At 37.5% G+C, this 27,214-nt stretch overlaps 4 protein-coding genes across 7 annotated transcripts; all 4 read right to left on the bottom strand.

The window, feature by feature from the left end:
• Positions 1-210: 210 nt before the first annotated feature.
• On the bottom strand, positions 211-1,954 carry PIG-M (Phosphatidylinositol glycan anchor biosynthesis class M). Its single transcript, XM_065306122.1, has one exon. It carries the CDS (start codon positions 1,952-1,954, stop codon positions 356-358), a length of 1,599 nt encoding a protein of 532 aa, XP_065162194.1. The 3' UTR covers positions 211-355.
• Positions 1,955-1,991: 37 nt separating this feature from the next.
• Positions 1,992-2,474, bottom strand: LOC135794739 (uncharacterized). The gene has a single exon (XM_065306126.1). The coding sequence runs from the start codon at positions 2,231-2,233 to the stop codon at positions 2,036-2,038; it is 198 nt and encodes a 65-aa protein (XP_065162198.1). The 5' UTR covers positions 2,234-2,474; the 3' UTR covers positions 1,992-2,035.
• Positions 2,475-3,056: 582 nt separating this feature from the next.
• On the bottom strand, positions 3,057-8,978 carry LOC135794736 (uncharacterized). 4 transcript variants are annotated; one of them, XM_065306120.1, is made up of 5 exons: positions 8,075-8,978; positions 5,361-7,884; positions 4,948-5,183; positions 4,422-4,459; positions 3,983-4,148 (listed from the first exon to the last, which is right to left on the bottom strand). In XM_065306120.1, the coding sequence occupies exons 2-5, from the start codon at positions 7,810-7,812 to the stop codon at positions 4,124-4,126; spliced, it is 2,751 nt and encodes a 916-aa protein (XP_065162192.1). In that variant the 5' UTR covers positions 7,813-7,884; positions 8,075-8,978; the 3' UTR covers positions 3,983-4,123. The 4 variants fall into 4 exon arrangements, 3 of the variants coding, with proteins under 3 accessions (XP_065162191.1, XP_065162192.1, XP_065162193.1); XR_010548944.1 differs by lacking the exon at positions 4,422-4,459 and adding an exon at positions 4,641-4,803 and having other exon boundaries at positions 4,007-4,148; positions 8,075-8,977; XM_065306121.1 differs by having other exon boundaries at positions 4,009-4,148; positions 4,386-4,459.
• A 2,466-nt stretch (positions 8,979-11,444) lies between these two features.
• LOC135793362 (uncharacterized) lies at positions 11,445-26,027 on the bottom strand. Its single transcript, XM_065304295.1, has 15 exons — positions 25,528-26,027; positions 21,668-22,274; positions 18,701-18,796; positions 16,657-16,910; positions 16,260-16,383; positions 15,976-16,193; positions 15,570-15,759; positions 15,289-15,421; positions 15,065-15,180; positions 14,984-15,007; positions 14,683-14,832; positions 14,336-14,555; positions 14,016-14,277; positions 13,772-13,924; positions 11,445-13,143 (listed from the first exon to the last, which is right to left on the bottom strand). Exons 2-15 carry the CDS (start codon positions 22,226-22,228, stop codon positions 13,095-13,097), a joined length of 2,550 nt encoding a protein of 849 aa, XP_065160367.1. The 5' UTR covers positions 22,229-22,274; positions 25,528-26,027; the 3' UTR covers positions 11,445-13,094.
• Positions 26,028-27,214: the final 1,187 nt, after the last annotated feature.

The following is a 27,214-nucleotide window of genomic DNA, read 5'->3' as shown; positions in this document are numbered from 1 at the left end:
ACGTACGACGCAGAATAAAATATTAAACAAATGATACATCGTGAAGATGATCAAAGAAAATGCTATTTAACAGTTATAATAAAAATAAATTAATTTACAGAAAACAAAATTGCGCGGTGAATGTAACATACGAAGTTAGCCGATCATACTCGAGCATGTACGCAGGAATAAAATTCACCCGCGGAAAATTCAAACGCAACTAGCAGCAACTTACGAGTTTCAATTTGGTATTTATTTTTGTGGTGATACAAACGTGACAAACTCTTACAAATTACCTACCCCTTAAAAATCACACAAAATTTTAAATTCTAACTATTCTCATACTTTAGAGGTAACTGTTAACTTTCTACATATTTTAATTATTTTTAACTTTTTCCTTGCGCGCTGGCATGTAATTCATAATCAGTCTGCCGAGAATAGCTACATTGGCGCAGAAAAACGAAACGCTTTGCAGCCAAATGAACAGGAACGTATTTTGACCATGAAACTCTAGGAAATAAGCTGGCATCAGCCATGCCGCTTGTGCTGCGAACCAAATCAGCACAAAAAACGCTGCCATCTTCAGCGACATTTTGATCTGCCACACGCTTAGCGGTAGCACGACCATAATCCAAACGAAGTATTGCGAAGTGAGCACCGTATTGTAGGTGACCATCGTGATCGTCTGCGTCAGGATGGAGAAATTCAGCGAGAATTTGTTCAAACCGTAGCGTACAGAGAACACCAATAGGAGCACTAGCTGCGGCAAACCGATTAGCACCTTCTGCCACATACCGATATTTTTCACACCAGCAGTTAGGTATTGCAGGTAGAAAAATAACGAAAAGTTGTGTCTGGTGTCTGTGCGAATTAGGTGATAAATGTATGTTTCAAAAAGGAAAGTGTAGCCGTAAAGATAGTAGAAAATACCAGTCACGATGCCCAGAGAAAGAAGGCAACCAAAAACCAATCGTAACTGGTCAAGATTCGGCCATAGATGCATCAAATACACCAATTTGAATATAGTCTTGCGTTGGTCGATGATTAATGGCCCTTCATTGAATTGCGCGACAGTTTTGTCTTGTTTCTGCTGCATCATGCGGTTTTCGGCGTTTTTCAGTTCCTTCTTCGACTTCTTTCCATTGTTAGTATTGCCATTCTGCTGATTTTGAATCTGGAGCAGACGTGCTTGATTTTTTGCATATGTAAACCTATTCGTTGTGTAGTAAGAATATTTACTAAGGTACATGAACATTGCAAGACTGTATATAATCGGATACAGCCTAAAATGTACCGAAATTCCGTGCACTAATCCTGCGGAGAAGTACTTCTTCTTGCATTGAAGCAAATATAATGATAGAAGAACGAAAAGTCCTGCCATGGAGTCACAACTGCCTCTGGTAGCGATGGCAATTGTTAATGGATTATACAACCACAACATGGCTGCCACGTCAGCTTGAACTTCGTTATCGCTCTTGAACTTATAAATAAACTTTTTGTCATATTTTTCATGCTTGCTCTTTCGACTTCGGTTCCGGATGCTTTTCAGTGAAGGCTTGTTAAGTTCTGTTTTGTTATTACCATCACCTTTTTCTGTGATCTGTCCATTATTAGTATTAGTGCTTTTAAATACCTCATGTTGTGCAATGACCTTCAGAACAATTGCACGAATGAGAACCGCGACTAGCAAATCGACCAGGGAAAACAGTATTTTACCGAACGCATGATGCAATAGAATATTCGGTGTTAAAATAATTGCCATCAAAGGTGAGTAGCGGTAGGTGTGTCTGGCGTATGGGGACTCATTTGCTAAAACATGACGAGCCGCGTCCGTAAATACTTTGTAATCAATGTCCGTGTATGAAACCGTAAAATGTTCGTCATGGTATATGCCGTAGCAAACGAATATCGCTCGCAAGATGGCGGCCAGGACAATATGCCAATAAAAGTTTAAATTTTTCACTTGTCTCCACATCTTTGTGTCTCTTCAATGACTTATTACCTTTATCAAATATGTTCAACTTTCTTTATAAACAACTCATTCTCCTAACAAGCTTTACAATCTAGTTTTCATACTAACTGCAGTTTTTTGCAGACAGATCTTAAACTGCTGAAACTCATTGGCACAATCATTCAATGCAACTGAATCTTTTTTAAGTACACATTTTGCATAGAGACTGCCTTCCTTTGAGCATTTTGCCAAAACAGCAGGATACTGCCTAAATCTATTCCTAGCCTTATGCACTGCTTCCATTTATTTAAGAGTGGAAACGCGATTTGTGATGTTTGAGTAATTCCTTATAGTCGGGAATGTCCTTGCGGAAAAATATATCGTAGATCGGCCGGCTGAAGAATATGCACAGGGCAGTAGTAGTGGTAACAGTCACAAAGACACGCGGGTAACGATATATCCAAGAATTCCGGAAGGGCTGCTGATTTTGCTGATTATACTTGAACTGCTGGGCGTTGGGTCTGCCGTTTTGTTGCATGACAGTATTTAGGATGATTTCTTGTGAGCACTTCCAAGTGCAGCTTCTTGGTCCAGTTGTTCAAACAAACTCTTGAAACCGTCGCACACGTAACTCTTATGTTTCCACTTCATGCAGCAATCTTTCATATCCTTGATTGCTTCCTGACATGAAGGTTCTTGGAAATTATTTGCTGCAATAATGCATTTCTATTACATAACGTGAGTTGGGTTGATTTTCAGAAAGGTTAGAGAATATACGTACCGCTCAAGCAACGTTGGATTGCACACGCGTATTTTTTACATGGATCTGTCTCCTTCGGCATGTACACTATTTACACGTGAAGTGTGTTCACCACGATGTCACAAATAATGATAAATTATGGAATTGGGATACAACACCGACAAAAAAGATAAACTGATAGTGTTTGAAGTATGCGCAGCGCGAAGGTGTGTCGCTGTTACTATTGTCAAATGCAATTTCGTTACTTTAACGTATGCAACCAAAAATACCTATAAACCGTGCGCAGCCATAACAAACTCGACAATGCTCTGCTTACTAAATAATAGCATAATTAATAAATGCTATTGGCATAAAAGAAAATACTCCTTGTTTGCATTTTATAATTTAAACAGGTGTAACATAATTTCATCATAATGAAAATGTACAATATTACAAAATCGTTTTTTGGTATCATTTAAATAAAATACACATGCGTGCGATTTAATTAAAATTAGTTATTAAACTTCCAAGTCCAATACTAATAGCAATCAATTTATATAAATTTATAAAACCTAATCAAATCTCCAATGAATCTCATCAAATAATCAAAAACGAATAACATGCCAATATAGTTAATTCAATAAACATGATTTTGTAATAGAAAACGTCGATGTCGACAGTGACTATGAATTTACACGATTGAAATGTTCCTGCATTCAATGCTTGAAATTATACACTCATTTTGTTAGTTATACCATAGAATAAGAGTTTTTAATTGAAAACTTACTTATTCAATGGTTTTACTTAAATAATCCATTTAAATCACATATGAAGAGTTTGCAACCCTCGAATACTTTCATTTCATTTAAATATATTCATAATTATAACATAAAATAATAGATACGGTTAATAGCGAAGCTGTTCATAAGCAACACAGTAAAACAGCACTTAAAACTTAAAGTGGTTTCCTACGTCATCTTTTCATCATTTTTAAAACAATATAGAGAACTATGTTGAAATTTTGTTACTGTTCCTGATCTTTTGAAAGTAAATTATGAACAGCTTGTGAAAGAATCATGATCTGCTCGTAACGATATTGCACACGAAAATGAAAGCATCGCCTGAATGCAGTTTTCCTATGTACACCTTTCGCAACCCAACTGAATGCTTTTAGCTTAAAATGTTTGTGCGATGCGGTTTGACACGAATAATAAATTAGCTACCAATTGATGATGATCAAGCGCATAATAATATTATATCGTTCGAATGCATGAATTGTATGCGGATGAGTGCACGTGAATATCAATGCAACTGATCCTTCCACGCGTATCTGAGATTCGTTCGGTTCGTTCGATTCGGACTCATGTCGCATGGACTCGGCGTCGGCGGGCTGAATCCCTCATCGGCAGATAAGGTCAGATCTTCGTCTTCATCCTCCGAAGATATGTACTGTTCTAATGCAGCCGTACCATGAAAACTCTATAAACATCAATACATTAGTACGTTACCACAGTGGAAACAAAAATACATAAAAATCAAACGCATGAAAACATAAAAGAGACAACACGCTTTTTACGCTGTCCTATAAACGTGTTTCCGGTGAATTTTCATTCGCCGTTAACATAAAACGAACATGAAGCGACAAAACACGCGTGAGTATTGCACTTTGCTTAATTATGAATATTTAATTATGATGTGTGCGTATGTGTATCGTACACGTTTTGATTGTGGCGGTGTTAAGCAGTGTCATACTTAGTTTCCATGTCCGGAACTTCCAATATGACTTTGACCTTTAAAAGAAATGAATAAAACAAATATAAAATGTTACACTCCGTCACACCTTCAAGCATCATCGCATCTTTCGCGCATATTTAAATATGTGGTTATAAACTTTTGTTAAGTATTAGTCATCGCAAACGCCCACGACAAATTTACATTTCATTCCAATACCCACAACGCCGATGTACTCACGTAATCTTTTATTTACATATTTATGAAATTGCGTGACGCGACGCCTATGGAAATAATTTATAATACGTTTCGCTGTCGCATATCAAATTTGTCTGCCTCAGACAAATCGATCCTACGGTATCGATTATAAAGTATTATACCACGAAGTGGGTCGACTATTATACTAGAAACGGGAAATTGCAATCAAGTCAAGAAAGTTCATTAGCAAAGTTTGAAACTTAAACACACCAAAGTATTATTAAGTAGAAATTGAGATCTTCCTCTGCTGATAATTTATGAAAGTTAATTGAAATGACTGTTTACTTACTTGTGATCGATGCACTGAACTCGAATGTGAGGGCGAGCTATCGCCATCTTGATTGGCCTCATGGTAAGATTGTGTCATGGGATTCACATTTTGTCGTTTCGCAGCCTCCGCCTTCTTTTTGCCTTCTGCCGCCGCTTTCATAGGGTCATAACTTTTCCGACGCTTCCAATTTTGAAACTCGACTTCTTTACTGGTCAGCGAGGAATTGCTCCGTGGACCTGACGGTTTTTTATTGCCTGCAAACCGAGCGTAAAGTTTATTCCAAGTTAGTTCTTGCGGAACTTCATAAATTTGCAATGACGTAGTGAAAACAAAAGTGCCATGTACATTTACTACTGTACAGCAATAAAAATTTAAGTTTTCGTATATAGTAAATGTTTCCTAAAGTAAAAGTTTAAATAAGTGTGACCTACTTAGATGTACATCCCTGCGAATGGTTTTCTGTGAGTTTGTCATCGGTGGTTTGTTTGTCCGCATGCTAAATCTGCCTGTATCCGTGCGTGAAAAGACTTGTACTTTAGGCGCCGGCTTGGTGGCAGTGTTTCCGATCTTGGGTGAGCTTTTCATCGCAGCGACAGGCGCTTCGGCTTTGTTGGTCAACGCCTGCGATTGCATTTGAGCTTGCGTCTGACTGCGCGTTCTCGTTAAATTTTGCAAATACCGGCTTTGCACATCCGGCGCCTTGACCGGCTTTCTATCCACAGAAATCGCACGTTCCTGGCGCTCGTTTGAGGGTTGGAACTTCCGTCTCATTTCCGGTGTGTTGGGACACATTTGTGGCGGCGGCGTTACTTCATGATCCAACCTAGCTCGTCGTAAACTAAACGCTCTGTTATATCTCGTCGCGGTAATATCTTTCTTCTTTAGGTTATTTTGCAGCAGGTCCTCTTCGGAGCTAGATTCTGTGTCGCCGTACTGACTCCGGTCGATTTTGTGTTCGCTACTAGGAACACGTACCAAATTTGGTCGGATAGCTGCCGTTGATGCCGATCTTTGTATCGAACCATTGCGAGCGAATCCGGGGGAATTCCGAATATTGGTCTCCTTCTGAGGAATATTCGACACGTTCGAAAATTTTGTATTAATCTGATTCTTCGTAGAGAAACTGCTCGAACGTCGAATGGGGCTATTGTTAGGAGAGTTCTGTATCTTGTGCTGAATAGGGGATTGCACGACCTTGTTATGCGTGTATTGATTTAACACATTCGTTTGATCGATGAACTTCTTATTCTGAAAGTGCTCCAGTTTGTTGGAGATTTTCAGATTTTTCTCGTCTAACGAGTTGTGCCGCAAGTGTGTTGGCTTCTTGAGCAAACTTCGCGCATCGTTGTTGAGATATTTGCCATCGCCTTCACTGTCAGGATCGCTGTCCAGTGATAATCGTTGCTGTAGCGTGTTAAGAAGCTTTTCGGTGGGCCTAAGGTATGATTCAGTCTCCATGCTGCTATCAGATAAATCTATGTTCAGTGAGTTTGAATTTGAGCTGTTGCGGCTACGCGGACGCACGCTGTGTATCGGGGACGGGATTTTCGTAGGCGACATCTTGCCGGACATCGGGCCGCCAATCGGAGGCGGTAAGTTTAGTACCTTGCTGACATGCAACGGTAAACTTTCGTCGCCATTCGTCGTTAGTAAATACTCATCGTTTACTCTACCTTGTTTGTCCAGCTTATCTGGTAATTTTTCGCTGACTAAAACCAAATTAGCGCTTAGATTTCTCATGGGGCGTTGAATTTCCGTTGTAGTATGGGTGTTGTCAGTATAGGCCTCGACATGTATCTCCGATTTTGTTAAACTTAACTTCCGCGCATGCATTTTATCAGCTTTGCTGCGGAACGCACCACTGGAAGTGACCGATATGACTGATCCGTGATCGACCACCTTCTCCGAGCCAATACCCGTTTTTGCCTTCGGACTTGGAAACATAATCTTATTAAAAGTCTTTGAAGATTCTACGTGAGCAGCGCCTCCTGTTAACTCGCTATTAATCGAAAAGTTTTGAGTAGGTGAAACAATTGGTGATAATTTATTATTATGCATATAGCATGTATTTACAGCATGTGATTGCACCTCTTCCAAATGAGATTCTAGCGTCACATCAAGCATTTGATTATTTGTCATGTTTGCAAGACTGTGTACATAATCATGCACTTTCTTAATATTTGACACTGCTTCAATCTTAAACTCTCTATCAATACTCATCCTGGCTTTCTGCTCCTCAGAATAAGCATCTGCATCAAGTGTATATGTGCCTGCATCACTTACAGCATCTGATTTATCAAAATCAAACTCACCACCACCCACCCAATGATTCTCTTCAACTAGAAAATGATCATTGTCTGGTGTTTGGCCTTTTAAAGGACTAGGTGGTCTTAAAGCCTCTAATTCAGGTGTTGATACTTCTGGAACATCCACAAGTTCAATGTCTGGGCTCTCAATGCATGGTAAAGTACATGATTGTGTCATCCGATCACTGTTCACATTTTTCAATGGTAAGGAGAGTCCATCTCTTAATTTATAATTTACTGTTCTCACATTTTTACTTTTGTCTGTTTTTTCCTCTGCATGAGATTCCACTTCAACTGAAATAGCCTTCCTAGGCAAATTAGCACTCTGTGGCTTTCTCTGCTCTTTTGCTGGAGTTGGTACTGTAGGCACATCCTCAATTTTTGATAGTGACTGTCCTCTTCTATGTTTATACCTTTCGATCAGATGTTTGTGCCTTTGCATGTCCACACTTTTTCCTCCCCCAAAATCTATTGTAAAAGCCATGGGCTTTGGTGATTCAAGTACCATATTAGAATGTGGTGTCACAGCCTCTGCATCATCAACATCCTTCTCCTGATCCATCACTTTGTGCTCCATGTTTCTCTTCCCTGCAGATATTTCGCGCTTCCTAGCACCACGCAACTTGCACACGCGCCTCGAACATTTAATCTAAAAACAATACCGAACAATATTATCAATCATGCGGGTGAAAGTTTGAGCGAGTGGCAAGTTAGACACCCACATCGAAAATGTAAGCTTTGCGGTTAAGGTTAGAAATCTGATGTTTGCAACAACTACGCGACAATTATGCAAGCTGCATTGTTTTACGTGTAGTAAACTGTAAGACTGTAGTACATACCGATAATACTACGTTCTTCGGCGACGATTCGTGCACATTTTACGCTGGTTTTGCGGATTCATTCCTGTTGAAATCCAGCCAGTTTACATACTCGATGACACCGCTCGCAGACACAGATGACACAATAATGAGTCAAGTGCACCACTAGTCAAGTGTCACAACACTTGCTCAACGCACAACTCGCGTTACGCGCACTGCTGCCACCATAAAGTCACTAACGCAATATTCTAGTTTCCATTAATTTTTACTTCACTCATTTCCAACTGGTCTCATCCGTATTAATATAGCTCGTCAATGATAATGAAAAATGATTAATCGAGTTTCCAATTTTAATTTAAACCTTGCACGTTCACTCCACTTTAGATAAATCATTAAAATTTAGAAACATAATTTGATAAAAATTGATAACACTCGCGCCAAATAGATTAATGATTCCCAAAATTGCGTCCACACTTTCTTTGTTCGTCACTAAATTAATTATATATTATCAGGCTGAGATTAGCTTTAAATCCATTTCGTAAATCGATATTTTCAAACTTTGTAGAGCATTAAATTCGTATGGAGACAGTCGAAAGACTGCCTGTGGCACTAAACATGAAACACATGTGTGGCGAAGATGTTTTTAAATAATTCGAAAGTACGTGCACCACACCGCCGCACAGTCGTACACGAATAATCATGTCCGTCCCACCTGCATGCACGATTTAATTAGTTTCTCCGCACAAGATGCGCATGTATCACAGCGTATAATGCTACACCAAATGAGCGTATTAGCAATTACTCGATTCGGATTGCTCTAGGAAGTGGTGTTTCGCCGACTGCACTTGATCTCGATGCTGATTACGCTTTGCTATGAATTTTACCTCATCACGTGTGTCTACGATCCGCACGCATCGCATCGTTTCGTTCAAATGTCGTAACGTTCGCCAAACGAAAATAGTACCACCGCTACCACCATAGTCTGTTTAGCGTTAAATTTTAAACGTATTTTAGCGCTTGGAACGGGAAACTTACGAAACGTATAAGCCGTATCCGTATCAGAGACAAGTTGCGACGTGCTAAAAACAAAACACGGTGCGATTTCCTCTCCTCACTGTATTTTTAATTTCTACTTAGCGGGAGTTTCAACACATTCGCGTTTCGCGTCGTATTTCACAAAACTCAACGGATACGTTTAACACGGCACACCGCATACAGTCACCAAAAACACAACCGACAAAAAATAAACATTGATGTAGTGTAGAAATACAGGGCGCAAAAATAAAACACTAGTGTTGATTTTAGCACATGTTTTGTCGAAATATCTGAGAACTTTGTTGAAATGTTGCCAAGAAAAGCATAAAAAATGTTATTGTTCGCAAAAATTCAGCACACACTCGACTGCGCAGGCCTGAATTCAAGGTACACGCTATGAATTAATAATATAATAACGGAGAATCCTTCCTAAAAGGACGTCTATTTTTAAATCACACGCGATTCTACTGTGGTAGTTTGTATACTAAAGACAACGCACCGAAACATTAAACACACTTGCGAAATTAAAGCAAGCAGAACACGTGTGATGCTTTTGTTTTGGTCGTCCTCAACACATAAACACAAACACGCTACTAACGTTGTATGTTGTAACAATACTCGTTGTTGACTTGCAGATGCGATTGTGTCTGTTAGTGCCGCAATCTAATTTAATTAATTAAGTCGCAAAAACAAGCAGTCCAATTAGCAAAGTAATTCAAGACCGTTCTGCGAAGGCAATCTTTTTGTTTGTAGGTTTTAGACTTTTGGAAAGTTTTTTTACTTGCTTAATGTTAGTCATTGTAGAACCACTTTGAACGCAATGGTATTATTGTCTTCTCGTGTTCCCTCAAGATTACAATGTTTAACTTGAAATTAACGTAATTTCGAGGTAGACTCGCGAAACGCACGAAATTGTGGTAAAGAAAAAAGTCGCAATGTTTCACACTTGAATTCTTCACGCTTTCGTTACAGATAACTAAATTGAAACACGGAATCAAAGCCAAACAATCTAAAACCAAGATAATTTGAAGTTTTTTTGTGGATTTGTTACCTTAGGCGATTTTAAACGTAAAAAATCACCGAATGATGTAATATAAAAGCACTGTATATTTTATTCCATATACTCAGTTTTTTATTATAAATATATTGATTCTTTGCAAGGTTAACGTCAATTGTAAAGTAGATATTGATTTATTTTTATGAAAAGCAAAAATGTTCAATAAAAATTAACTAGCATTAAAATTTCCTTAGAATCATACTTTTACTTGATTCTTTCCTTTAAATTCATTTATAACGAACTATCAGCACGAAGAAATCTATGATTTTAATTCTGTATAATGTACGAGCAATTAAACTCTTCTTTAACAGTAGTTTTAAATGTTTTACTGTCTACCAACGTCTACCAACAGCCATCAGCATTGAAATTGGATTAGTCATCGTGCCCGCCGGCATTGAAACGTAAAAGCGCGCATGTGTTGCGGTGTAAGTGAAACTACGAGTAGTTTTGCTTCGCATTTCAGATTTCAATCATGAAACACGCACAATACACATTCGTAACAGCAGACCACCGTACAGCTTAAATCCGCGTTCAATGCAATAATAAATTTAATGGTCGCTTCGACGCTTGTTACCTGCACATGGCAGGCAGGTACCACCGCGAGAACGGAACACCAGGCAAGTCCGTCAAGTTGAACATTCGATTTGAACAATGCACCGTAATATGGAAAACTCTGACGAAACAGTTATTATCAATAACTGAACCGGGCCATTGTGATATGTATTGAAAGTCAGTCATCTAATGATGTAATGCAATATGCAATATGGAACGGGTTATTCACCTGTTGCGCCTGTGTCTTTGATGTAAAGTTTGTCACGCTGAGCAATATGACGGGCAATAATTACGGTCACGTACAAAATCAATTTTAATGTTATTAGCAAATACTTAAATCATTTTATAAATCATTACTGTTGTAAATGAAAAACTCTATTCAACTCTTCAATGTTGTATTATCCACAGTTACAATTGCAATTAAATAAAAAAAACCACACACCATTTACTTTCATGTTGCGATGGTGAAATTGCACAACTTTATAGCTGCATAATTATTAAACATTTTCATTATACAAAAATCTTTTTCTGCATATTAACAACAAAGATCTGCTCTGATGAAATTCTTAAATACACATAAAATAAACTAACCGTACTTCGTGGCAACCGATTTACAAAACAAAATAAGCATTCACTTCATTTAACAATCAAAACTTTCACTTTTTGCAAATGTCATTATTTAGCATTATGCGCGGATAATTACACACTGCACTGGAAAATAGACAGGAAACAAAATCGCACAACATCTTGATTGTAGTAGCAATATATTCAACTTTTTAACAAAAATTATAACTTTATCGTTTTCATTTTCTTTGTGTCCGAACAAATTGCTCGCGCACGATTCAAGACATCGCACATTTACAATATCAATCAAACTCTTTCTTTTGTATATGTCCGCTTGTTTGTTACATTGTTATATATCTATTTTTACCTCTGTTATATGTGATATCTTTTCTTTTGTTACTTTCTTTCCGTTTACGAACGCCGCTTAAGTTTTAATTTGATAATGACCAATAAACATTTATTTAAACTTTTGTGTACTTAGGCACTTATCATAATAAGTAAACTGTTTATTATTACACGTTTCTCGCAATATATTACCAACACTTTCCTTCATTTCTTACATTTCTTCAATATTATCAACATTATATTTGACCTGTTTTATTTTTATATCAAATTATGTATCTTAAGTGTATGTATTATACTATATACCTTACTTACATTTAATTAATTTAATTAATAAACGTGAACCCCGCGCTTAATTAACAAACCCCCATGACGTGACTGTTAAAACTAAGCTGCCGCTGTGGTTGCTGCTGCTGCTTTTTGCCCATTAAGACGTTGATGAAAACTCGATGATTTATGAACATGTAAATTTTTACAAAAAGCTATCTCTTAGTTAACAAATTGAATATAAAACGTATAAGTATTTCGTGGTTTCAAGCTATTATGTAGTTTAAGTAATATTACTTATGCATATTCAGCCGATTTTAGCACACATTTGTAAACATTAGTATCGTCTATGTTGTTTAAGGGTAAGTACTGTATTGAAGTGACAGTTGAAGCTATGCGTTTAGCTTAAATCTATCTCTCAACTTGAATTACATCATACTTATCAAAGTGTGACATGTTAAGTTGGCCAAGTTAAATTTGGACTGTTTGCTTCGCTTGTTAGACAGAAGTGAACAATTGAACGTAATTGAATTGCTGCTCACAGATTAATTATGCGTTTTAATAAACAGTAGCAAACCGAGATCTTATAAACCTCTCGAGCTGGTTGGTAAGTTTGGATTTGACGTGGAACAAGTTGTTACCGCTGGAAAACTCCAAGCGCAGCTAACTTTTCTCCGTTTGCATAATTTCACATGCCGTTACCCAAACTGTGCAAATGTTAGAAGTTCCACGGCGGAAACAACTTGTTTAGGTCATCATTCATCCAACACAATGTTAAAAGTACATTAAAATAGGTCGAAATTAATCAACATAAATCATACAATCACCCAAGTAATAGATAACACAATCGATATAAAAATAATAAAAACAATCACATATTTACCAATAACAAAATTAAATTAAATAAACAATTAAATTAAACACAAAACAAAAATATTTAAAAAAAAGTAACAAAGCAGTGAAATTACATTTGTTCATGCTCACGTACAAGTTCCACGTTTAATATGCAATGTAAAGCAAATGAACGTGGTTGTATTCGTAATAGTTAGTAAACTTTATAACTACCAGGAAGAGACAGTGCGTTATTTTACCCCATCCATGTTATGTATACGTGTAGCACCCTTATTAACAAGTTCATCAAATTAAATTAATTTATCTGTTTGTGTGTCGTTTTTTTTTTGGCTTGCAGTCGTCGCACGGCGAATATTCGATGAAGTTACATCCTTACAGCATACTCATGTTCTTGTCCGGGTAGAGGTTCTGAATGTACAATCTATAAATTTATTACAACATTATAATAGTTAAGTGGGACATTGACAAATACAAACAAACAAGAAAAAACAAAATAAAAGTAATACAAGTAAAAACACGGACATCAATCAAATACGTTTGAAATATTGATAAAAAAAACATTAACAGGAAAAATTCCACACAAATTTGCAGACAACACACACGTTTCTTACCACTTTATTCACTCAAAACAGGCAGCAGAGACCCATAGAAAGAAATAAGAATTAATATCCATTTTATCGACCAATTGAACATCGTAAAGCAATCCAAAGCATTTGGACAGTTTATGTGTGTGTAATAAAGTTAAAGCAATCAAGCAAAATATATAATGTGTGGGGCCATTTGTAATATTAGTGTAATATGATTTTGTAAAAAATATTGGCACTTACTTAAAACCCTTTTCCAATTTCAATTTCAGAGATCAATAATGCGCAAAAAGAAATGCAAATTAATTTCTCCGCTAGCGAACTAATCCAAACGTAAATTTAATCATTTCCGATTGGCTTAACAAACTCTACTAGTACAGTATATTGCTAATGCAAACAATTGTTAAATTGTGTGCGGTTTGTTAGTTCTCGAGATTGATGAATGTGTGCGGGGTAGGTACTTACAATTCGATATTGTAGATGGTGGACGTCGGGCAAGTGTCGTTCACTTTCACGTGGCAGTGTTTGTGGCACTTTAGCAGACAATCGCGACACTCGTAGCCCTGCTTGCCGATACGGCGTGCTATGCTCTTGCAGCAGACTTGGCACACGGTTCCACTAATAAATAATTGTAAAAGTTTTCCCATTAGTACAAACGTTGAGTTGTAGTAAATTTAAATTTTCTACAAATATAAAAAACGTAACTTACCCTTGTAAATGTTTGGCAATAAACGTGTGGTCGTTGAAAATGTGTAATTTGCTGCCCTTTTTTCGCCATTTTGACTTTTGCGCCAGTGACAGCGGCACTAAATAATGTTTTTTAATGCCGTTCTCGATAGTTTCCAGCACTAAAGTGCTCGCTTCGTTAATGTACGTTCGATTTGAGGCCGTGCTTAAGCCCGAAGCTTCCGAAATGCTTGACCGTCGTGACGTTTCCAACTCATTCCTTCCAGGAATACCTAGTCTGTAACCTAATGAATACACAATTTAATTAAATCTTCATTGTTTGTTTTAAACTTTTTTAATTACTTTCTTCTCCCCTGGAACGATCAGCTGAAATCGAGCGATTAAGCGAATCGTCACGTCCGTTCTCGTCGTCCGGTCCAGCCGATTTGGAACGGTTTTTCGATTTGCCTAGACGGCGTTTGATGGTACCGAAGAAATCCCTTCGTTTACGAGTTCTTCCACGGAATTCAGGCGCTGGTTCCGGTGTAGGTTGCGTATTATTAGTTGGGAGTTGATCCGCTGGCTATAAATTATAATCAAATGTTAATTTATATTTTTTTATGATCTAAGAGAGTAGTAGAAAACAAAGCACAGCATAGGTGAAGGTGTCTTTTGGGAACTACAAAAAGTGTTATACAAAATTAAGCTACCTTATCTCCGTTTTCAGCTGAATGATTGCCGTTAGTCAAGCCGTTTTCTTTTACTTCTTCGGTTTCTGGTGACGCTGCGGTCGCCTCGTCACCGTCCAACGGTTTTTCGACGCGCTCGATTTCCTTCCAGGTGCCGTCACTCAATTCAACCTGATTAGTAAAACAAAAACCACACGCACACCAAAAAATATTAACACACGTTCAACACGTCGCCAGTGTTAACCACTACAAACTCATCTAAATGCCACTGAACTGTCACATCTTACAAAAAAGTAATAAAACATAATTCAATAAAACATACCTTAACAAGTCGTGTCGATGGTTGCTGCAAAAATACACAAATCAATACTTTGTTTATTAAATAATTTAATTTACAACTTACTCGTGCTACACTGTGAATGACCAAAGAACTTTTGTTGACATTACCCATCGCATCGCGATTCCTCTCGATATCATTAATGGCGACTTTAGCTAAGTGATCGCCATTCATTAAATTATCTGTGAAATAGAATGAAACGTATAAAATACTACTTTGGAATGGATAGCAAAAATAAATATCCGTAGCGTTCGCCGCAAATATTTACACAAGTTGTCAATAAAACGCACCATTGCGGAAAGTCGTCGTGGTCCTTGTCATGATCGTTGGGGCAGTGCCGGGCGCACCCCTGATCGACTCCTTCACTCTCATCGACTGACCTAATAACGTTGGCGGAATTTCCGGTCCCTCAATAAACATAAACTGCAACACAGGACAGCACACATAAACCAGATGAAAGTGGCGTGGGTGAGGTGACGCGACAAAAAAAAAACACATTTACTAATAAGTTTCTGTTATCGACCCACTTCCGGATATATAGAAATAGACATAGGGACTAGCAAACACTTACTTCCACTGTTAAGGTCCCGCTGATCACATCACTCTCATATGGTCGGCTTTGCAGAGAGATAATTTGTCGCTGTGACGGATTGATGAGTAGTTCTTCAACGCCTACGATGCCCAGACCGAGGAATCTATGCGGCGACGAACCGTGGTCGTACACTTCGAAAAGGATTTCCGCGGTGTGCGGAGTTAAGTCACTGAAAAAGTACAAACCATCAAATTACTGGAATGTCAAGTCAAGTGGCCAAAATCCAGGTTAATGTGATTAATCCCTCTCTCGACTGTCCCTGAATCGCAATTAGTCGTAACACAGTAGTAAACTGTAGCGTTTCATTGACCATCAATTTTGTCTGATGACTTAATCCGGTTATCCAAAATCTACAGGATCTAATTTAGTAACGATAAGGACTTACAATAAGAAATGCTCCTCCCACGAAGGACTATCGGTGCCCTTCATTACGCCGGTCTGTTGCCTTTGAGGAGGCTCGTCCAGTTCGACCACGCAGAACGGCTCCTTACAACCTTGGGTAGCGCCTAACTGCGATGCTTTCACAACCTTAACGAGCAACCGCTTGTTGCCTTCCAAATCCATTGCCGCCGACGTGTTTGGCGTGGACGTGTATGCATTGGACTAACATAGAAATCACAATAAATTATTTGTACCAATAAATAAGAAAAAAACGTTGTTTCTACTCACTTGCGAGTCGTAATGAATTCGCCCGCCCGGATTATCAACATGGCGGACAAGTCGCGGACATGAAGGGTAATTCGCCATATTAAAGTGTACTTCCATGTTGCGCAACGAGTTTATAGCTATGTCACTGGAACAATTTACTTATTATAGCACAATAAAATAAACACTAATCCAATTCAATTATTGGTTATTTAATGGCCCTCTCGGGCATTTTGGTAAAGTCGATGAGGCCTTGAAATATTTTACGCAAAATTATTTCAATTAGAATTGCACATAGTGCAAACACAAACGTAATCTTCCACGACATGATGATCTTTTTATATTTTAGTACACTGACATAAAAAACATTTGACATAATAGTAAAATAAAATTTCCAAGGTGACATGTTAATGGCATTTACCTCATGACTTCTTGCAATTGTTGGTCATCCAGGTTGTTCTTGATGTTGCCGACTGCAGCGAAGGCAATTTTGATCTCCGGCCATCCGTCGCACTTGATGTACGTCTGTAACTTCTCCGAAACGCTGAAGATGTTCAATCGAGCGCGCAGACGATTGACGTTGGCACGATAATGAGACACTTCTGTCTTTTCGCCCTTCATGCGCGTGCACTTCACTTGGAAGGCTGGTGTGGCCTCGCAATCGCATGTTATCGTCTGCGGAAACATAATATTACACATTTCATGAGTTTGCAAAAATTGAAAATTCATCATTTTACCAAAATCCATTAATAACATCACGTCAAATTATATATGACAACCTAGCCTAGCATATCTTACAAAGTTTAAACTAAATAAGTAAATATATAAATGCACACAAGACGGAAAATATGTAACGGCAGTGCCAAAATTGAGAATAATGAGTTTCCGCGATGTTATACCTACAAATTTGCACAACTCTCCCAAATAATCAGCCTCATCATGAGAGCCATCATGTAAAAATTATTTGTCTAAATGACGCATCAGCACATCAATTAAACAAAAAAATACGTTATAATTAGTGGGCAGATTCACAGGTAACAAAAACTTGTTAACGCGTAGCGTAACATAGTCCAAACTTCAAGTCAAACGAGTCGTCTCGCCTGTAAGTATGCTCTTTTGTATTTTTCACATTCTGCTGGCAGTTTTCCACGCGTGTGTTGTTTGTGTAAAATGTATTTTCTAGGAGTACGAGTATTTTATTTACCCCACACATTCGTTCGATTGTTTTAGTATTACGCAACAATGTTAACTTTTCTCACATTAATCTCGCATATGCTCAATTTCCAGGTGTTAAGCTCGATTATGACGGATAAAATACATACGAAACTTAGTTTAGATTAAATCTCACATACAAGAAACCCAAACAGTGTATGGCTTCATTAAAACAATAATAGATGTGGATACGAAATAGTGACTAATTATTGAAATACTGATTACGAACGTAACGCAAAATCGCGCTGGGTGTGTTTTCGTCTGAGTCTGACCTAAATATAGCGCTGATGTATTTAGTTGTTACTACTCAGAGGCCATGATAAGAGGCACCAAAGTAACAAACAACATGCCTTCTGAAAGTCAGCCATACTTTTTGCATAGTTGGAGGTTTCGATAATTGCGCGAGTAATTATTTAAAATATATAAAAAAACAATATTTATCAAACAATAGGCAATATTTACTATTGCAAAATGTAAAAAGTAAGTTTGGTTTGATTATTATCCGATAATTATTGAAAAATATAAATTTGTTTACGTTTAAACTAATATCTGAATGAACATAATTGTTGTTTACGTTCGTAATTATTACTCGTTTAATGTGAGAATAATAAAAACATTAATTAAACAACAGGGTGAGTATTCAACGCACAATAACACATTTCATAAACTGTTGTTTATGAATAATATATTTTTACGTAGGTACTGTACAAAAACACTTACTAAATATTATCAGTCGATATTTGCACATTAATTAAATTTACTATAAAAAATACGAGGAACTACAAAAGAAATTAATTGAATTTGGTTATTTTCGTAATTATAATGCACCCTCAAAAAGCAACAAATGTCAATGCAGACACGTTTCAATTAGAGCAATAAAAAGGACTCTCAAATTATCCAATCGAAATTCGATTACGACTATGGTATGACTTTCCTCGAACGAGCATCGAAATAATCATAAAACAAATTGAATTTGCTTTCAATTACGGCGCCAAGCCATTACTTAACATAACTCTCAAAGCTCGCGTTTGAACATTGGAGTCATTCCGTCGTCAGTTGATACCTTCGTTACTATTCGAAAAGCGTAAAAAACATCGTAATTTCAAATTTAAGCGCGTTTCTCGCAATGTCAACAATCGCAATGAATGGACTCCAAACGCGACTTCTATAAACATGTACCATATGTGCGGTAGCGCAAAATTATTCAAATTAGCAGATGAAAAAATGTTTATTAATCGCTACTCATTACTTACCACGTCATCATTCGATGCACACTCCGAGAATACGTTTGTAATAATCGGTGGCTTAGTTTCGGGCAGCACTCGGACGAATTCAATGCCAATACCTTCCTGAAACAAAACGCACACGCAAAAATTAATCAAGTTTGCAATTATTTAAGGCAGCCCGCAGCAGTTTACACGCTGTGTGTATTGCGGAAACAATAAATTATTATTGTAATCATAATTATAACTGTTAAAGTAACAAATTATATTAAATTACCAAAATTACCGAGTCTTTTTGTTGATGATTAATATAATTATACGTTTGTTTATTAAACGCACTAATTATTATTTTATTTCGGATGAGTGGATCAATAAAATCGCATTTCACTATTGTATAATTTTAATTAATTTCACTACAAATTAAATACTCTAATAATAATATTAGATCGCAAAAATACAATTTTTTTTATGTAACTTTAATTGTAGAAATAATTTAAACCAAGTAATATTTAATATCATTATGATTACTGTATTCCTAACAATCTGTGTAATAATAATTATATATAACGATGATGCGAGCCTTCTAGAGTCGAGGTCATCTTATTAGCCTAATAAATTCGACAACAGGACATTTGTCAACAACGTAAAGGTCAAATTCGAATGCATACACTCAATGTTCGAGTTCGACTGATTTGAACTATGAGTATCCGAATATTTAACATTTCTGCTTACTTACTTACGTACACTCATTTACGATTTACTGGCACTCGCATATATTTGATTATGCCTGATTTAGATTTCAACCGGCGAGTCAAATGTTAATTAACAAGCTGTTGCACAAGAAGCCATATAATAAATATAATAACATATAATTGCTCATCGTTAAAATTATACTTGTATTATATCGGAATTTGGGTGCACATTTTTTTGACAAATGTAATTTACTCAGATGTAACGGAACATGAAATTATAGAGATATCTTGGAAATTACATACTCATTAACAAATGTTGGTCAAAAAACAAAAAAACAATGGTTTCTTGATTCGTCAGCGCAATTTCATGCGATAATATATTTAAAATCGTGACAGAATCAGTAAATATTATCTGCTTGTACAAATTTGCTTAATTAACACGTTTTATGATTATTACATTACCATAATGTTTATAAAAGTAAAATGTAAACATCTAGTATGTAACTCATTACTTTAAAAATAGAAAAATTGGAAAACAAGCTATCTATTGATTATGTTTATTGACAATCCCAATTTGTAACTCACAAAATAAATAAAATAAAAATGTCATTACTATCATCGCATTCCATCAATAACACTGCGTTTTATTAACATGTCAAATTAGCGAGAGGTGCGTTCGTTATTTACCTATTAGTCTCGCAAACCTACCTCTCCTCTAACCATCGCAAACAAGGCGTACCAAATAAATTTCAATGTTTCGCTGATTTCCGTTAATGTGCCTAGTGGCGTCAACGCGTCGATGACTTCATCGTGACTCCATCATACTTTTAATTGCCTATTTAAAACCGTTCCAGCCCTGCCGAAGCGTTTACCTACTCGTATTTGCAGAGTGACGGAGTGCACAGAAATACACACGAGCAGGCACTGTATGAAAACGAATAGTGTGGAAACGAGTAGAAATGCAAAATCGCGTAGAACTGATTTGGAATCGATGCCGTCATCATAAACTATATTCGTTGGGTACCCATTGATGTGTTCGCAAATACATGCTGTCGGCAGGTATTTTTAGAAATTTATGCGCCAGCTTTAATAAATATTTAATGCAAGTTGTGAATGCTGTGTGAACAATGGCGTCATCAATTTCTCATGCAGCGTATTGCGTACACTGGAGAGCAGGCCCGCCAGATGATTATTAAATTATGTGAAAGGAAAACAAACTCAAATGTAACGCTAATCGATTGTGCAGAAAGAAATGCAGTGATCTGGAAAGTCTTAAACTGTTTCCAATTGAATAAATTTATATAGCTAAAAATACTGAAAACTCTTTTATCGGAATAATGATTGATTTATTTAAATATAACTCTATTGAGTGGCTTCTATTAATTTTTATAAATAAATTTGATTTTACCCTATGCGTTATATCGCTCTAGAATAAAATAATTGCGCAATTTAAAAAGTATTTTCCAAACAATGACCTGATAGGTATACAGTTCAGGAGAAAATTGTATCAGATAAGAAACAATACATCTGCAACTTAATGATTCATTGAAAAGTTGAACGTTATTATATACTCAGAAACAAAGTAAATATGAAATAGCACCTTCCGTTTCTCAATGTGTTGCAAATACCGCAGAAAACTCGCTGATTACTTTATCAAATTAGTGCCAGTTTTTGCGTGGGTTGTGGAGGTAATTAAAATTTCATTACTGATGAATGCTTTAAAAATAGATTATGATTTTCCATAGGAAGTGTGGTATTTAAGTAATAATTTATATTTTATATACCGAGAGTTATGCATGCATACAAACGGTCTTTTTTACAATCAACACATTAGCTTCCTGTTTTTCTAATGAATGTGTAAATTATGCATGGTATATTTTTTTATAATCGTGTTAGTGGCTTTTTAACAGATTTTAGTAGGCTACACATGATAACATGTTAATTTTTGCATAAAATACACATTTTATAAACTTGGAAATAGTGTGTTTTTATGTTCACCTATATAAAATGGAATGACGTAATGATATTATAATAACGAAAGATTTAATTGAAATACCACCAGTTAAATTTTTTTATTAAAGTAGGGCTTCGTCATAAGACGCTTGTTCTTTTTATAAACGGCTCTGTAGTTAAATATTTTAATATTTTAACTCACTTGGTATAAATATATAATCAAAAACATTTGACCCAGTTAATTTTCTCTCAAGTTTAGTGAAATTGCAAATTTTACAAGCGTTTTTACGATTTCCACACAGCAATAAATCAAAAACAAATCGATAATAAAAATTTCGCTTAAGAAACTCACCTCTACGAATGCTTTCTTGGCGACTTCGTTCAAGCTCTGCAGCCACATGATGGTCAGATCAGTGATGATAGACGCATCATTGTACAGCCACTGAAACACGTCGTTCACCCACAGCACGCTGATATTATCGGAGCCAGAGGTGGTCGGCGCCGGCACAAACTTATGTTTCCTCGGCTCCGGCGCCGGACTCTGCCGCGTCAACCGCCGCCGGACGGCCGTCGGCGTCGATCCAACCGCCCTGCCGCCAGATCGAGTCGCACTTGCACTCGCGGTAGACGCCGATCGCTTCGCCGATGCGTCTACTTTATCGGTAGTAGCCGCCGCCCCCGCGTCTGTTTTCGATGCACCCGTCGTCGGCGTAACCGGCGCGGATGCCGTTACATCGAGTGTTTTGTCTATCGCGCGCGCAAGAAAACGGTTATAGATGAGCTTGCCTAGCCATAATGTGAAGAGGGCGGCTAGCAACCAGCCGAAGATAAACATCGCCAGCGTATCCATGGTGGTGTCGCCCGAACCGTCGAAGATGCAGATTAAGTCGTCGACCGCTTCGGCCAAATCCATCACGCGCTTACTGCGCGCCGGCTACCATCCTCGTAGGTGGACACGTCTGCAAAAGCACCAAAAAGTACACAGTTTAATGTTTGCCCACTCGACTGCGCACCGCACCGCGAAGGACAGTCGCGTTTGGATTGTGTTGGTAGAAATAGCAGAATGTTGAGTAACGCAACGAGAAGCGCGTTCAACAATAGCGCGAGCCGCCGTGAAAAGCCGCAAGCGACGCAACGTCGCACGGCAGACGTGTTAGTTAAACTTGGAAAAGCGTTTTCCTGTTGCGAGCATCGGGCGATGTTGGCAATGTTGATTTGGCATGTAAGGTTCGCGCGTCCGAGCCCGACGACTCGAGTCAGTTTCCCAGTCGCCGAAAATACTTCTCGCTACTTCGGCTCCCAGATTTTCGTACTTTATAAATATAACGGGCTGCTCCAGTTTTTCTACACTATTTGCTGCTAACTTACATTGCATTTCACATCGATGCAAATTCACACTTGAAAATTCTGCTCAACTTAACCTGATTCCAACACTTCCGCACTCGACTTAATTCAGTGGATTGCAATTTTTGATTTTTAACTTCAAATTATTTCAAGTTACACGTAAACTTGCAAACACTTGGTATGATGACATGTAAGAAATGTCGACAAATTGAATTTGAGAAATTTTGCCGTGACATTCAAAACTCGAATCGAGTCCAATTATAAAATTTGCAATTATAATAAAAGTGAAACGTGTAATAGAATAGCTTCGAGGATTTTTTATAATACTTTCTAAAACAATTAAAAACTTATCACACAATTTCTTCGTTTCACTTTTTTTATAAAGTTATTATGAACTCTTTTATATTATGTCATTCAATAAAAAAGTCTTTAAGTTATCACTTGTACAATATGTTTAACTCAACATTAAATTACAGGATTAAGGTCTTTATCACTTGAAATGTCTCAGCATTCTAAAATATCATCTGAGCTAGTTCTATCCGAATAGTTTTTGATGTAACCAGTGTTCTCGGCCAATGTTTAAAAATGTCTCTCGTAAATAAAACACCATACAAACAAAAAACATTGAATCAAATACGATGAGCACTCTACTCGCAAGATGTCACCTTGAAAAGTGATAAATAGTCCTGGTAACAGCCCTTAAATCTACCCTGAAAGCTCAAGATGTGTAATATAACACAAATAGTGACATTTTAAGATGGATTATGTTGACAATAACAATAGTTGGATCTCAAATTGTTTCACTAGAGAGTAAATTCCAATTTCTTGCCGAAATATTATGTACTTTTAATGTTTCAACCCGTATAATTTTCCAACTGTATCTTTCAGCACCATTTAGTAATTAACAATCATTAGTATTCCCAAAGTACTGCTCCTTACAAGTTTTAATCGAGAAAAGATTTGTATCATAATGTTGTGTGGGGAGTTCTTGTGTTCTTGCCTTCGGTGTCTCTCCCTAAAGATTCGAATCTCGCGTGCTTGCCGAGTCTTGCTAATCTCTCGGCGTTGAATGAATCATCGAGCAGTAAACGCACACGCACCGAGTGACCGAATATCACACATCGCGTACGACGCATACACATAAAGATTCACATACATAATACACTTGGATTCGACGGCCGGTCGCCACTCGCAACCAGCCCGAGAGCAGGTTTTTTCGTGAATTGTTGCGTGTGAAGGAGCAGGAAGTCAAAGCTTCGCCGGCGTGCATGCGAGAGACGGCTGTGTCGTAATCGTTTACTCATAAAAAATGCAAGTGTTTAAAGACCTCAGCAAAGCAAAGAAAAGAGATTTAAAAAGTGAAAAGAGTAGTTCCTTGTGTTGCATGTCAATCACAGTCGTGAATTTATATAGGGTACTCAAAAAAATTCAAATTTACTGCTTAATTTTTCACGAAGCATTGATAAACTCAACTAACATCGATTCCTCGGCGTATAATACATAATAAATTATTGTTTCTGACTCTGATTACAGTAATTTATGAAGTCGAGTACAAAAGTACATATTATAAAATGACTATCTAACAAAATAACTACAAATGTACAAATGTAATGGTTATTGTGTACCAAAACATGGAAGTTACATTTATTTCTCGACCGTAAAGAATAAAAAAAAACCAAGACAAAAAATATCGCTTTTATTTTATCCTTTTTATTTAATAAAAGCGCCATGAAAAAGAAAACTTGTGTTCGGTAGTAATCCGAGCAAATTTTTAAAACAACTTTATTGTTTGGAATTTTATCACTCTGTACACAGAACTAACGTCTTTATCTTTTTCGAAATAATCGAATTACAACATGACAAAGTCACGTCCCATAAAATCATCATTTCCAAATTACTCGTAAAATTTCAGCTTTGTGACGCGTGCACCTACAAATATTACAAACAGTTGAATTCCAAACTTTTTGTACGTTGACTTTTCGTTTGATGTCAGCGGTGTCACGGCGTGCCGCGTTCCTGGAACGCACAACTCGACAATTTTAACTGTGCCACGACTGAATTACCACCGAGATAATACAACTAAAAAAAATAAACAAAAGAAGCCATCCGCAGCACGAACTCACCGAAAGAACCAACCGAAACATTTTTTTATTGTTTTGATGCGGCATGTAAATAATAATTGAAGTTTTTAGAGAACTCATAACTCGTAATAAAGCCATTCAACTCGTGTTTTCAATGTTTCAAGTAGGTGACAATACAGTTATGCCTGCATTCGGCGCGGATACCCGGTAATAAGTGGAAATGCTTATTACTCTGTTGGCTTTTATGCGATGACGCTAATGTTAATGTTAATCCAGCATTCGACAAATGCGGTTGGCAGGCGAAACAAGCAGGAAGCGATGATATTCGCGATCTTCATCCGAGCGCCAAAGAAGCAAAACCGTAAAATGCCGTACGGTGCAATCGTCCATCTTTAGCCATTCGTTAATAATAAAGAGAATATTAACGTGTAACGAGAAACTGTACATTTATTTGTGTTGCGCGTGGAGCATGCAACAATCCTGCTAAGCATCTTCTTGTGATTTTCATTTGTTTTTCTTAACGAATTACGAGATGTTTTGCCTGCGGCACGCAGCGCACCTGTATTGGCACTTTTCCATTAAAGATTACACAATTGTATTTATTGTTTGTTCCATGCACTCAAAGGAAGTATCTTGCCAATTGGATTTACAGTGATTTGCATTTTACACTGCGTTTGAAACTAGGTAATTATAACGCTGTGTGAATTTACAGGATGCAGTTTCGAGTTCAAAGCGCGATGCTAAACACCGCTCGCACGCATATATCGATTAAACAAAACGCACGTACCTGTTTCCCTTTGCACTTTGCTGAATGCGGCGACACACTCGCTGGCAATTGTAAAATGTGCAGTTTAATTTGTTATTCCGAACGCACAGCTCCGCATGAACAGCGCGAAGATCCAAGCCGGACACTTTACGCGCCGGGGTGAATATCAATGAAGTACACTGCCAATGACTTCTTTCTCCACACACACAGCGCGTTACTCTGATGACTCTGATATTATTACGTCAGGCGTGTAATAATTCAGCGGGCGAACGCACTCTGCACACGGGGGTGTTGTATCGTGACGCGTTTCTGTTGTGTTGAGTTGCGTTGTGTTATGTGCAGAGAGAGTCGTTGGAGCGCGCACTCGCGTCGCGGGACGGCCACAGCAGGACTGAATAGAAATGTGAAATGTGTGCGACGGTAGAGTTGCGCGAGTTGAGGAACCGCGCCGCGGACCACGAACAGCGATCGTTTTGTTTTGCGTTTGGCTCGCAGGTCGCGAGTCGCGAATCGTGCGCTCTCTGTACGCCTCAGTACGTGAATTGCATGCCGCAAGTGCTTGGTAGAATTACCGGCAGCACCCGGTGGTTGTTTGCAGTATGTACACTGGTAGTTGGCGACGGCGCCATCATCGCAAGCGGCGGCAGGACGGGCAGTGCGGTGACAGCTTTACGTCGATATTCCCTGCGTTCCCTGCATTGCACACCCGCTTTTCTCTATTTTCTTGCTTTCCCCGCCTGCTGACATCCCCACTACTGAATGCATATTTTTCACGTTGAATTGTGTATTTGTGCAGGATGTTACTATGTTTTTAGCGCTATTGTGTTAAACTGCAGGTCTGACCTTCTCTAAACTCTTAAACCACAGGAATTATAAAAATGCGCGGTTATATTATAGAATTGAAATTATTTATGAGCAAACATTTTAAATTATTACTCAACGAGTTCTCAAATTATATGTGTATTTTACACATATAGTTTGTTATTAAATTCACGTTAGCCTTAATGCGCTTTCTTTCAATTTTGCGTATCATATAATCCATCATTCCGGGCAGTAATAAATGTTCATAACTCAAATCAATCAAATATATTGTACAATTATCAATGCTTCCTATAATTAAACCGGTAGTAGGGGGAAGTCCCCTAGTGGCGGACACCTAAGGTTATTTATAAATAAATCAAAAAATATTTGAAGAAATGTTAATTAAATTATGACATATAGTAGTTAACAAAGTTAGAAATCAAATTAAAATAACAAAAATGCAACCTCTGTTAAAAAATAATTAATACTATCAATCAAACTTTGGTAATAAAAAGTATAGTTTTAAAAAGTGGCACCTAGTACCGGACACATATTTGTGCCATACCCCCCTCACCGGACATTTCAAATATGTCATATGGTTAGGTAGGCTACCTTGTTTGGTATTATTTATGGGGCGGTGGGGGGTGGGGTGATAGAATTTAACGATTTAATCAACGGATTTAACACACTGACTAGAAGCAGCCCGAGAATGCATACATCCACTAGCTAATGTGTTCATTTCAGTTACAATGAATACTTTAACTACGAATTTTAGCGAATGTATGCATTGACTAGTAAATGTATACATTTACTAAATATATGCATTGACTGCAACATAGCCATCTCCTCACTCTCTCTCTCACACAAAAAATATCAATATGTTTACTGTCCGGCGCTAAGGGACAAC

This window comes from Atheta coriaria, unplaced genomic scaffold, assembly GCF_025399875.1.
Source record: "Atheta coriaria isolate IRGN ID8LTWV9N9 unplaced genomic scaffold, Caltech_Dcor_3.1 hic_scaffold_6_pilon, whole genome shotgun sequence".
Classification (NCBI taxonomy): domain Eukaryota; kingdom Metazoa; phylum Arthropoda; class Insecta; order Coleoptera; family Staphylinidae; genus Dalotia; species Dalotia coriaria.
Note: the sequence above shows the minus strand (reverse complement) of the source record. Positions and strands in the feature narration are given on the sequence as shown.